This window comes from Aythya marila (genome assembly GCF_965140915.1).
Source record: "Aythya marila genome assembly, contig: HAP1_HAP1_SCAFFOLD_305, whole genome shotgun sequence".
Classification (NCBI taxonomy): Eukaryota; Metazoa; Chordata; class Aves; order Anseriformes; family Anatidae; genus Aythya; species Aythya marila.
This window is the reverse complement of record NW_028137611.1, coordinates 94,674-107,590: the sequence shown is the minus strand read 5'-3', so window position 1 is coordinate 107,590 and position 12,917 is coordinate 94,674. Positions and strand designations below refer to the sequence as shown.

The 12,917-nt window shown below is 64.3% G+C and overlaps 2 protein-coding genes across 4 annotated transcripts in view; one reads left to right on the top strand and one right to left on the bottom strand.

Moving 5' to 3' along the window:
- The window catches only part of CHD3 (chromodomain helicase DNA binding protein 3), a 49,002-nt gene extending 42,276 nt beyond the window's left edge, over positions 1–6,726 (top strand). For 2 of the 3 annotated variants that reach the window (XM_082785116.1, XM_082785114.1), the window contains 7 exons: positions 73–186; positions 281–389; positions 2,338–2,470; positions 3,137–3,332; positions 5,167–5,330; positions 5,865–5,991; positions 6,253–6,725. In XM_082785116.1, the coding sequence (XP_082641242.1) occupies positions 73–186; positions 281–389; positions 2,338–2,470; positions 3,137–3,332; positions 5,167–5,330; positions 5,865–5,991; positions 6,253–6,356 (947 nt within the window). In that variant the 3' untranslated portion in view covers positions 6,357–6,725. Of the gene's footprint in view, positions 1–72; positions 187–280; positions 390–2,337; positions 2,471–3,136; positions 3,333–5,166; positions 5,331–5,864; positions 5,992–6,252 lie in introns of all 3 variants that reach the window. The other variant, XM_082785115.1, reaches the window with a different exon arrangement.
- Positions 6,727–7,747: 1,021 nt separating this feature from the next.
- Positions 7,748–11,925, bottom strand: LOC309890689 (ADP-ribosylhydrolase ARH1-like). The gene is made up of 7 exons (XM_082785113.1): positions 11,896–11,925; positions 11,567–11,790; positions 10,436–10,534; positions 10,252–10,357; positions 9,510–9,589; positions 9,245–9,428; positions 7,748–8,246 (listed from the first exon to the last, which is right to left on the bottom strand). The coding sequence occupies exons 1-7, from the start codon at positions 11,904–11,906 to the stop codon at positions 7,874–7,876; spliced, it is 1,077 nt and encodes a 358-aa protein (XP_082641239.1). The 5' UTR covers positions 11,907–11,925; the 3' UTR covers positions 7,748–7,873.
- Positions 11,926–12,917: the final 992 nt, after the last annotated feature.

Sequence of the window (12,917 nt, the reverse complement as noted above, 5' to 3'; positions counted from 1 at the left end):
TGGTTTGGGGGAGCCGGGGGGGGGCACGACGCGGTGCTGAGCCCCTCCCCCTCCCCGCGCCCCCCCTCGCAGAGGAGGTGAAGGCCGAGAAGGAGCCGAAGCTGGAGCCGCGCGCCAACGGCCGGCGGGAAGACAAAGCCGAGAAGCCGCGGTTCATGTTCAACATCGCCGACGGCGGCTTCACGGGTGAGCCACGGGGGGGTCCCCGGGGGTTTTGGGGTGCGGGGGGGGGCCACGCGGTGGGGTCCCCACGCTCCTGATGCCCCCCCCGGCCCTGCAGAGCTGCACACGCTGTGGCAGAACGAGGAGCGCGCCGCCGTCTCCTCGGGGAAGCTCAACGAGATCTGGCACCGGCGCCACGACTACTGGCTGCTGGCCGGCATCGTCCTGTATCCTTCCAGCGCCCGCAGCACCCTGGGGTGCCCCCAGAGCCCCCAGGTCCCTCCAGCAGCACCCTTGGGTGCTCCTGATACTACCCTCAGCACGCCTAGGTCCTCACTCCCCAGCACCCTGGGGTGCCCCCAGCAAGGCCAGGTGCCTCAAGCAGCACCCTTGGGTGCCCCCAATACCCCTCAGCACTCACAAGTCCCCCCAGCAGCACCCTGGGGTGCCCCCAGTAGCACCCCATGTCCCCAGCAGCACCCCGGGGTGCCCCTGATACCCCCAGCATGCCCAGGTCCCATCCCCCCATCACTCCTTAAACTCTTCCAGCACCCTTGGGTGCTCCCCAGTACCTCCCGGGTCTCCCTAGCACCCACAGGTGCTCCCCAGTGCTTTGTGGGTGCCCCCAGCACCCCCGGGTGCCCCCCAGGTGCCACCATTCTCCACGGGGATGGTGGCAGTGGGGCAGTGACAGCAGGGTGACACCTGGGGGGGGACAGGGGTGACACGGGGACAGCAGTGGCAGTGACGGTGACACTGGGGGTGGTCCTTAGGGCACAACCAGGGTGGGTGACGTGGGAGCAGATGGAGGTGTTGGGGACAGAGTGGTGTGGTGACACCGTGACACTGTGACACGGTGACTTGGTGACCTGGTGACACAGTGACTTGGTGACATAGTGACTTGGTGACATGGTGACACCGTGACAGTGACCTGGGGGCACAGTGGCATGGTGACTTGGTGACATGGTGACACAGTGACTTGGTGACATAGTGACATGGTGACACTATGACACAGGGACTTGGTGACACACTGACTTGGTGACATGGTGACACCGTGGCCGTCCTTATCGCACAGCTCTGGCTCCACGTGCTGGACATGGGATGGTCTGGGGGTACGAGGGGGATGCTGGGGGCACGGTGACACAGTGACAGTGACAGGGTTGTGACACAGTGGTAGTGATGCAGTGACAGTGACGTGGTGATGCGGTGACGCGGTGATGCAGTGACAGTGACCTAGTGACATGGTGATGTGGTGACATGGTGACACTGTGACACGGTGACATGGTAACACAGTGACACAGTGATGTGGTAGCACTGTGATTTGGCGACATGGTGACACAGTGACATGGTGACGCTGTGACAAAGTGACATGGTAGCACCTTGACATGGTGACACAGTGATGCAGTGACGTGGTGATGTGGTGACATGGTGACATATGGATCTGGTGCCGTGATCTGGTGATCATGGTGACATGGTGACGCAGTGACACAGTGATGTGACAGTGATGTGGTGGTGCAGTGATTGGGTGATATGGTGACCCAGTGACATGGTGACATAGTAATCTGCTGACACGGTGACACAGTGACATGGTGAAGCAGTGACATGGTGTCGCAGTGACATGGTGACAAAGTGACAAGGTGACAGTGACAGTCCCTAGCACGCGGCCACAGCTCTGTGCGCCAGATGGGGAATGACCAAGGGGGAAGAGGTTGACGTGGTGACACAGTGATGCAGTGACACGGTGACGCGATGACACGGTGATGCGATGACATGGTGATGCGGTGATGCAGTGACATAGTGACACGGTGACCTGGTGACACGGTGACATGGTGATGCGGTGACATACTGACACAGTGACACAGTGACACAGTGACATAGTGACACAGTGACATGGTGACGTGGTGACATAGTGACACGGTGACGTGGTGACATAGTGACACGGTGACATGGTGACACAGTGATGTGATGATGTGGTGACATGTCACATAGTGACACAGTGACGGTGACGTGGTGACATGGTGATGCAGTGACACGGTGACATAGTGACGCAGTGACATAGTGACGTGGTGACATGGTGACGTAGTGACATGGTGACGTAGTGACATGGTGACATGGTGACATAGTGACGCGGTGACATGGTGACACGGTGACGCGGTGACAGTCCTTAGCGCGCAGCCACGGCTACGCGCGCTGGACGGACATCCAGAACGACGGCGCCTTCGGGGTCATCAACGAGCCCTTCAAGGGCGAAGCCTCGAAGGGAAACTTCCTGGAGATGAAGAACAAGTTCCTCGCACGCCGCTTCAAGGTGAGCGCACGGGGGCCTTGCACGAGGGCCTTGCACGAGGGCTTTGCACGGGGGCCTTGCACCCGCACGGGGGTCTTGCACGAAGGTTGGCCTTGCGCAGGGGCTGCTCTGGGGACACGGCTCGTGGGGCTGGCACACAGGGGCTGTGTTTGCACGCTTGTGCGAGCTTTTTGCACGAGGGTCTCCGTGCACAAGTGCCAGGCTCGCACGAGGGGCCGGGCACAGCGAGCGTGCACCCAGGCAGTGCTCACACGTGGGCCGTGCATGAGGGCAGAGAGGGTTGCATGGGGACAGGGCACAAGAGGCAGAGCCCCCATGGGGGGACGTGGAGGTCACCAGGGGGGCGCAGAGGCCACCATGGGTGTGTGGAGACCACCGGGGGGACACAGAGGCCACCGGGGTGGTGAGGCCAGTGACGAGGCCACCAGGGGGCCACAGAGGCCACCAGGGGGGCACGGAGACCACCAGGGGGGCATGGAGGCCACCAGGGGGGCGCAGAGGACACCGGGGTGGCGCGGAGGCCACTGGGGGTGCCTGGAGGCCACCAGGAATGCGCGGAGGCCATGGGGGTGGCGAGGCTGGTGGCGAGGCCGCCTCCCCCCTCCCCCTTTTTTCCCCTTTCCCCCCTCTTTTCTCCCCCCCCCTGCCCTCCCGTCCCTCCCGCAGCTCCTGGAGCAGGCGCTGGTGATCGAGGAGCAGCTGCGCCGCGCCGCCTACCTGAACATGACGCAGGACCCCAGCCACCCCGCCATGGCCCTCAACACCCGCTTCGCCGAGGTCGAGTGCCTGGCCGAGAGCCACCAGCACTTGTCCAAGGAGTCGCTGGCGGGCAACAAGCCCGCGAACGCCGTCCTGCACAAGGGTAAGAGGCGGGCGGGCCGGCGCGCCCGGCGCGGACGCCCCGTGTAGCGCCTCGCACCTCTCTGTACCCGCGCTCTCAATCATTAAAGTGGGGTTCTCCTCCCAACCGGCTCCCGGTGTATCCTTGCTCTGCGCGTGCTTTCTGGCGGCCGGGGAGGGCGCGGGGGGGCGGCGGGGCAGCTGCTGGAAGGCCCCCGAGGGGTTTCCGGGGTGTGAGTAAACCTTGAGTAAGCTCGGAGTAAGGCGGGGCGCGGACGCAGGGCGGCCCGAGGGGCTCCGGGGTGCGCGAGGAGGAGCAGCCGGGAGCTTCTGTTGCATACCGCGGGGCTTTGCGCTAAGATGTATCTGCTTAGTAACTGTAGTGGAAGTCTGGAGGATGCAAGTAGTATGTGCCGTGTGCTTCGGGAGTATGTAATGCATTTACCCACTGTATCTCTCGCGGGGGTATGGAATGAGTATATTCTGAGTAACCCTTGCAGTGGCCAGAGTATCCCTGGTGCATGTAACGAGTAAACCTGGAGTAATTCTGGTGTACAGAGTGGGAGTACCCAGACGGTTCCTGCTTGCATGTAATGCATAAGCCCAGAGTATCCCTGCAGCATGTACAGGCTTTGTCCAGAGTGCCCCTGGTGCATTTAATGAGTAAGCCTGGAGTACTCTTGGGGCATGTGCTGAGTATGCCCAGAGCATCTCTGGTGTATTTAAGGTCTTTGCCAGCAGTATCACTGGAGTAAGCCATGAGTATCATTGCTGTAGGCTGCTGTAGCTATGGAGAGGTTCTCAGGGGGATCTGATGAGTATTCCCTGAGTATTCCCTCCCTAAGGGTCCGTTAGCAATGTGCCCTGAGGATCTCGTGGCTGAGTAATGAGTATTGGTGATGTAGCTGCAGGCCGTCCCATGAGCCCCTTGGCCTTAGGAGTATGCGAGAAGGATGCCCAGAGTATCTCTGGTAGAAGTAGAATGTATCTGGAGTATCTCTGGTCTATCTGAAGAGTGTCTTTGGTGTGCCTAAGGCATAAATCTAGAGTATCTCCAGAGCATTTAAAGAGAATATCCAGAGTGGCTAATGAGTATCTGTGGTGTATCTAAGGAATATGCCCAGAGTGACAAAGTAACATACCCTACCTCAGGTGTCGCTAAAGATTATACCTGGAGTAGCTCTGGGGTGTCTAGGGAGGATACCTGGAGTGTCTAAGGAGTATTTCTGGAGTATCTCCAGTGTAGCTAAAGCATGTGCCCCTAGGTGCCCAAGCAGTGTGCCTGGAGTATCTCTGGTGTCTCTAAAAAGTATACACGGAGCATCTCCAGTGTGTCTAAGGTGTATGCCTGGAGTGTGCAAGGAGTACAGCCAGAGCAACTCTGGTGTGTGTAGAGTAAACCCAGAGTGGCTAAAGAGTAAACCTGGAGTGTCCCAGTGTGTCTAGAGAGTATACCCAGAGTAAGTAGCATAATCAGAGCATCTCCAGTGTGACTAAGGAGCATACCTGGAGTATGTACACCCAGAGTACCTCTGGCGTACCCATACCCAGTGTACCTCTGAGTCCTCCCACCCTGGAGCATGCCCCCAGTTCCCGCTGGTGCATCCCCCGAGTATCCCTTGAGTAGCTCCCCGCCTTCCCCTCCCTCTCCCCACCCCCCTCCTTGCTCTCACGTGAGTATCTCCACCCCCGCTCCCCAAATAACCCGTGACTATGCTGTGATTAACCTACGAGTAACCTGCGAGTAACCTACGAGTAAGCTGCGAGTAGGCGTGGGGCGGCCCCCCGGCGCTGACGGGCTGCCCCCCGCCCCTCTTTCTCTCTCTCTCCCCCCCCTTTCGCCCCCCCGGCGCCAGTGCTGAACCAGCTGGAGGAGCTGCTGAGCGACATGAAGGCGGACGTCACCCGCCTCCCCGCCACCCTGTCCCGCATCCCCCCCATCGCCGCCCGCCTGCAGATGTCGGAGCGCAGCATCCTCAGCCGCCTCGCCAGCAAGGGCACCGAGAGCCACCCCCCGCCCGTAAGTCACCGCGCGCCCCCCCCCCCGGATATGTCACCCCCTCCCACCCCCCCCCCCCAATGGGGATGTCCTCCCTTCCTCGGGGTCGTGCCCCCCTCCCTGGGGTCGTTGCCCTACACGCGCCCTGACCTCGAGGGCCTGGGGGCATCGCTCGGGTGCTGACGCACCCTGCCTTGGGGGGCACCCTGGGGACACCTCCCACCTTGGGGGGCACCCTGGGGACACCCCCTGCCTTGGGGGGCACCAAGAAGCTTGGGGAGGGTGCACACCCCGGGGACACCCTGCCTTGGGGACACCCTCTTGGGGACACCTTGATCTTTGGGGACACCCTCACCCCCTGGATCCCTTGGGGACACCCTGACCCCCCCCCCTCTTGGGGACACCCTGACCCCCCCCCCACCAGACACCCTCACCCCCTGGGCACACCCTGACCCCTGGGGACACCCTGGGGTGCCCGTCCCCTGGGGACACTCCCCTGGGGGATCCCCAGAGGCAGCAGGGTGGGGGGTGACAGCCTTGTCCCCGTGTCCCCAGACCTTCCCGCCGGGGCCCTACGCCACCCCCCAGAGCTATGGGGGCACCTTTGGGACCCCCCCGGCCGGAGCTCTCCCCCCTGGGGGGGCCAACTACAGTCAGATGCCGCCCGGCTCCTTCATCACTGGTGAGCACCCGGACCCCTGGGTCCTTTTTTTTTTGGGGGGGATACCCACATACTTTGGGGGGGGGGCACCCACGTACCTGATTCCTCCCGGGGGGGGGCACACAGACCCCTGGGATTGGGGCTGGGACCCCTGGGTCCCTTTGGGGGGGCACCCAGATGCTTGGGTCTGGGGGAGCAGGGAGGGAAGAGGGTGTTATTGGGGGGGGGGGGCAGTGTGTGGAGCCCCTCCTTGAGTAATGTCCCCCCCCCAACTCCTCGCAGCCGCTGCCAACGGCCCCCCGGTGCTGGTGAAACGGGAGCGCGAGGCCGAAGGGCCGGAGAAGAAGGAGCCGCGCGGGGGCGAAGTCATCTGCATCGACGACTGAGGGGGGGGCTGGCGGGGCCCCCCCTCCCCCCCCAGCCCTCCCCCCACCACACCCGGGCCGCCCCCTCCCCCCCCTTGGCGACGGCGGGGACGGGAGGGGGAGGAGGGGGGGAGAGACACTGCCGGAATTGCCTCGTTTCACCCCAAAATCCGGGGCGGGGCAGCCATCGGCGTTGGGGGGCGTTTTGGGGGGGGGGTGACGAGGACCACTGCAACTATAAATATGAATATATATATATATCCCCGGTGGCGGGGGGGGCCCCGGCGTCCGGGTTGGCCCCAGTGTCCCCCCCGAGGTCCCCCGGTGTCCCCAGGGCCCCCCCCCCCCCGGGGCTTGGGCACTTGTTTAACCGCAGCAGAATAAAACCCGGTTCCTTGGCTACGGCACCCGGCTCCGCTCGCTGCTGGACGGCGCCGCGGGGCCACCGGCGGGGGCGTGGGGGTGGCCACGGGCATGGGCACGGGGCTGGGTGGTCACAGTCATGGGACCACGGCCACGGTCACGGTCACGGCCATGGGGACGGCCACCAGCGTGGTCGTGGGGCTGGTCACCAGTATGATCACGGGTATGGGCCACAAGCGTGGTCATGGGGATAGCCACCAGTATGGTACTGGTCATGGCCACCAACGTGGTCATGGGGATGGCCATGGGGATGGCCACCAGTACAGTCATGGGGATGGCCACCAGTATGGTACTGGCCGTGGCCACCAACGTGGTCATGGGGATGGCCAAGGTCATGGGCATGGGGACAGCCACGATGGTGGCCACCAGCATGGTCATGGCGATGGCCACCAGTACAGTGGGGGGTGGCCACCAGTATGGTCATGGTCATGTCCATGGGCATGGGGACGGCCACGGGGACAGCCACCACCGTGGTCAAGGGGATGGCCACCAGCATGGTCAAGGTCAGTGGCCATGGCCACCAACACGGTCCTGGGGACAGCCACCAGCCGTGGCCACCAGTGCCAGCAGGGGGCTGGCCACCAGCCACCCCCACCCGTGCTGCCATGGAGGCGCCGCGTGGTGGCCACAGCCACCGGTGTCACCCTGGGGGCCCAATGCCCTCTGTCAGGGGGGGTGGCCACCAAAGTGACCGGGCCAAGGCCACGGTGGCCTCACGTGGCCCCAGCCCCATGGTGGCCGCAGTGACACAAAACAAGACACGGGGGTGGCAGGGGACACGTTTTTACTGGGGGGGGGATCAAAGCTTTGCAGGGAGCTTCTGGGGGGGGGTCTCCATCCTTGGAGGGAGCGAAGGCCACCGGGATGTGGCTCTGGTGGCCCCCTGGGGACCCTCCTCAGCTCCCCCTGGACCCCAGGAAGGTCCCTGCAGCCCCCAGAGACCCTCCTGAGCCCCCCCAGACCCTCCAGAGCCCCCCCAAGACCCTCCAAATCCCCCCATGACCCCACGCAGGTCCCCAGTACCCCCCAGGTCCCCCCCCCCAATATTTCCTGCTGGGACAAGCGGGTGACACCGAGGACCCAGGGTTTTTTTTGGGGGGGGGGGTCAGGGGGGTTCAGGCTCCCCCCCAGGCCAACTCGTGGAGGCGGCGGGCGGCGGCGCTCAGGCGCCCGCGGTACTCGAGGCCGCGGTGCAGCCCGGGGGGCACGGCCGCCAGCCCCCCCAGCAGCCCCCAGCAGCCGGCGGCGATGGTGCCGGTGGAGTCGTTGTCCCCCCCGTGCAGCACCCCGCGGTGACACAGGGTGGCCCAGCACCCGCCGGCCGCCAGCAGCGCCTCCAGGGCCACCATGGGGGCGTCGTGGCCGCTGCGCCCCGGCCACCCCCCCAGCGCCCAGCCCAGGTACTCGGCGTCCCGCTCGGCCGGGGACGGCAGCGCCGGCAGCCGGGGGGGGCCCGAGCCCTCCAGAAGCCCCCGGGACTCCAGGTACCTGCGGGGACAGCGGGGGCAGGGGGGACACTGGGGTCAGTGGGGACACTGGGGGCACTGGGAGCACAGAGGACATTGGGGTCACAGGGACACCGGGGTCAGCAGGGACGTTGGGGTCACAGCGGTCAGTGGGGTCACAGGGACACTGGGGTCAGTGGGAATATTGGGGTCAGAAGGGACATTGGGGTCAGTGGAGACACTGGGGTCAGTGGGGTCACAGGGACACTGGGGTCAGCAGGGACGTTGGGGTCACAGGGGTCAGTGGGGTCACAGAGACACCAGGGTCAGTGGGGATATTGGGGTCAGAAGGGACATTGGGGTCAGTGGGGTCATGGGAACAGGAGGGTCAGTGGGGACACTGGGGTCATTGGGGTCACAGGGACACTGGGGTCACTGGGGACACCGGGAACATCAGGGTCACCAGGCCATGGATGTCCCTAAGCACTCCCAGTATCCCCAGTAACACCTCCCAGTGCTCCCAGTGCCCCCTTACAGGTGCCACTTGTCCCTGAAGGACCAGTCTGCGCCATTGTCCCCTATGGCCACCCCAGTGCCCTTCCAGTGCTCCCTGTAGCCCCTCCCAGTGCTCCCAATGCTCCCAGTGCCCCCTCCCAGTGCTCCCAGTGCCCTCTCACCAGTGCTAGGTGTCCCTGAAGAACGGCCAGGTGATGGCGTTGTCCCCAGTGGCCGCCCAGTGCCCTCCCAGTGCTCCCAGTAACCTCTCCCAGTGCTCCCAGTGCCCCCTCCCAGTGCTCCCAGTTCTCCCAGTGCCCCCTCCCAGTGCCCTCTCCCAGTGCTCCCAATGCTCCCAGTGCCCCCTCCCAGTGCTCCCAGTGCTCCCAGTGCCTCCTCACCAGTGCCAGGTGTCCCCAAAGAAGGGCCAGGTGATGGCGTTGTCTCCAACGGCCACCCCAGTGCCCTCCCAGTGCTCCCAGTAACCCCTCCCAGTGCTCCCAGTGCCCCCTCCCAGTGCTCCCAGTGCTCCCAGCACCCCCTCACTGGCGCCAGGCGTCCCCGAAGAAGGGCCAGGCGGCGGCGTTGTCCCCGACGGCCACCCCGGTGCTCTCCACGTAGTCCCACGCCTGGGGCAGGACCCGCAGCAGCTCGGCCCCCCACTTCTCGGGGGGCTCCCCCCGCGCCCCCAGCGCCCCGAAAAGGGCCACGGCCAGCGCCCCCAGGTACCCTGCGGGGACAGAGTGGGGGGGGTCAGGGGATTGGGGTGGGGGGTCCCTGGGGGGTCCCCGCGCCCCGGGGTGGCACCCACCGGTGGGGTGGTGGTGGGTCATGCGCCCGCTCTCCACGCTCACCCGGATCAGCGTCGGCAGCTCCCGGGCGTGGGGGTACCTGCGGTGGCCCCGGCCCTGTCACCCCCCCTCCCCATGTCCCTGTCACCCCCCCCCTCCCCCAAATCCCACACCCTCACCCCCATCCCTGTCCCCCTGTGACCCTGTCCCTCACCCCGCCACGTTCCCATCCTTCATGTCCCTGTCCCTGCACCCCCAAGTCCCTGTCCCATGTCCCCACCCTTGTCCCCGCCATGTCCCAACCCCTGACCCCCCCCTCATGTCCCTGTCCCCCAGCCCCCCCGTGTTCCCATCCCTAATGTCCCATATCCCCATCCCTGCCCCCCCTCCCATGTCCCATGTCCCTGACCCCCCACCACGTCCCCATCCCTGTCACCCCCATGGCCCTGTCCCTCAACCCCTCATGTCCCCACCCCTGTCCCCATGCCCCCCTGCCATGCCCCCAATGTCCCCATCCCTGTCCTCCCACGTCCCAGCCCCCCCCCATGTCTCCCCCATGCCCCCCCCATGTCCCATGTCCCCCTATACCCCCCCATGCCCCCCCTGTCCCCATCCCTGTCACCCCATGTCCCAGGCCCACCCCGTGTCCCCCCCATCCCTCCCCGTGCCTCCCCCGTCCCCATCCCTGTCACCCCAAGTCCCTGACCCCCCCCTCATGTCCCTGACCCCCCCCCATGTCCCTGCCCCCCCCGTGCCCCCCACCTGAGGCCGATGGCCAGGCTGCGCATGGCGGCCCCGCAGCCGGTGCCGGTGGGGTTGAAGGGGATGCGATACCCCTGGGGCTCCCCGGGCCGCAGCTGCGAGGTTCCTGGGGGGGGGGGAATTTGGGGTGAGCCCCCCACCCCCACAACACCCCCCCTACCCCCAACCCACCCCCCCCACGCACCCAGGATGCTGGTGGGCCCCGGCTTGCGCCCCTCCATGTCCCCCATGGCGGCCACGTAGCGGCGAGCCAGCTCCTGCAGGAGGGGCTCCCCCTCCAGGCCTGGGGGGGGGGGGGGACACAGTGGGGACCCCCCCCCCAAAATGGGGGAAGGGAGCTCATCCCCAACCCCCCCCCCCAAAAAAGAAAAATTGGAGGGGAAGGTGGATCCCCCCCCCCAGTATCCCCACAATGACAGGGGACCCGCCTGGGCACCCCAAATTGGGGGGGGGAAATTGGGGACCCCCCTAAAATAAAGGGAAAAGGATCTCCCCCCCCCATGAGTATATCAAGGAACCCCCCTCCCCCCAAATACCCCCCAGGGACCCTGCAAAGTGGAACTGGGGCACAAAGGGGACCCTCCCCTTACACCCCCCCTCCAAGGACCTCCTCCCCCGATTGGTCTGGGGTACACAGGGACCCCCCCCCCCTCTCAGGAACCCCCCCAATGAGGCTCTGGGGTACAAAAGGGACCATGCTTACCCCCCCTTAACCCCCCCCCAAAAATGGGTCTGGGGGTACAAAGGGACCTCCCTCCCCACTTACCCCCATTGCCCCCCCCCAAATAGGTCTGGGGGACCCCCCCCACTCCCATATACCCCCCAAATGTGGCTCTGGGATACAAAAGGGACCCCCAAAACCCCCCCAAAATGGGTCTGAGGTACACAATGACCCCCTCTACCCCCCCAGCCCCCCCCAAATAGGTCTGATGCACAAAAGGGACCCCCTTACCCCCAGCCCCCCCCCCCCCCCAGATGGCTCTGGGTTATGAAGGGCCCCCCTTTACCCCCCCCCAACAGGTATGGGGTACAAAGGGACCCCCCCCCCAAATGGCTCTGAGGTACACAGCAACCCCCGTTACCCTCCAGCCCCCTCCCCCACAATGGGTCTGGGGGTACACAGTGACCCCTCCCCTTACCCCCCACCCCCCCCCATATGGGTCTGGGGTACAACAGGGACCCCCCACCCCACAAATACACCCCCCCCCCCCAAAAAAAAATATGGCTATGGTGCACGAAAGCGACCCCCTTACCCCCCAGCCACCCCCCAAAAAAAATTGCTCTGGGGGGGGTCCCCACGCCCCCCCCCCGTTACCGGTGGCCAGCCCCTCGGCCGTGGCGAGGTGCAGCACGGTGTCGTCGCTGACGGGCCACTCGGGGGGCTCGAGGGCGATGGCTCCGAGCCCCCCCAGCTGGGCCAGCTCGGCGTGGATCTGGGGCCCCGAGGTGCAGTACTCCCAGCGGGACCCCCGGTACCCCAGGGCGTCCCCCACCCCGCTCAGCACCAGGGCGGCCTCGTACGCCTCCACCGAGGGCACCCTAAGGGGTATTTTTATTATTTTTTTTGGGGGGGGAGGGGGCATGGGTGTTGTCACAAAGGGACTTTGGGAACCCCCCCCCCCAATCCCCCCGGGGGACACTCACGTCTCCGCCATGGTGGTGGCAGCTGGGGACGCCCGTCATGGGGGGGGGAATGGGGACAGAGCTGGCTGGGGGCCCTTAAGGGGGACGGGGATTTTGGGGGGGGTCTGGAGGGGGGGGGCATAATGTGGGGGTGACTGAATGGGGAAAACCGAATTGGGAAACTGAATGGGGAAACGAGACTCCTGGAAGGGGTGGGGGTACGGGGGGGGCACTCAGAGGGGCCTGAAAATGGGATGGGGTGGGGTTAATGGGGGATGGGGGGGGGCAGCTGGGAGGGGGGTAGAGAGGGAAATGGGGGTGGGGGTCCAGAGGGGACTGGGGCACCAAAGGGATATTAAGGGATTGGGGGGGGGGGCAAAGGGACATGGGGCTCCCCAAAGGGATTTGGGGGGGGCCCCAAAGGGACCCAGGGAGCACCCAAAGGTATATAGGGGGGCGGGGGGGGGGGCACCAAAGGGACACGGGGTCCTCCAAAGGGATTGGGGGGGCCCAAAGGGATTTGGGGGGGGGAGCACTCAAAGGGACATGAAGGCAGCAACACGGGGGGGGGGGGGGGGAAAGGCATTTCCAAAAAAAACAACAAACAAACAAACAAAAAAACGCCACAACTATTTCTACCAAATATTTTTTTCCCACTGGGATGGGGCAAAAAAACAATAAAGATTTTCCTCCCACCTCCCCCCCACTCCACAGACCTCCAAACCACATTTTGGGGCAAGATCCTGCAAAATCATCATTTCTCACCCAGGTGCATCCCACCAGGATGGGGCTGATAACCAGGGTCTGAGCCAACCTAAAAATGTTCTTTTTTGAGTTAAAAAATTAATAATAATAAATGCAATTAGTGGTTGGTGGCAGGCAGCAAGGAGTTAAAAGCTCATCCCTAATTTTCAGCAGCTTAATTAAAAGTCCGCTGGTGAAACCCTGGTGCTGGACCCTTGCCAAGCTCTGGGTTTTTGTCTTTTTCTTGTTTTCTTTTTGGCAAAAATTGCACCAAACGGCCATTATTTATTTATTTATTT

Bases quoted from the DNA above. Each gene is read 5' to 3' on its own strand.
- LOC309890689 (XM_082785113.1), bottom strand. The intron at 9,590-10,251 runs GTGGGGGGCACG...GGGCCACCGCAG, and splicing joins AGCCTGGCCATCGGCCTCAG to GTACCCCCACGCCCGGGAGC. The intron at 9,429-9,509 runs GTGGGTGCCACC...CTGTCCCCGCAG, and splicing joins GACCCACCACCACCCCACCG to GGTACCTGGGGGCGCTGGCC.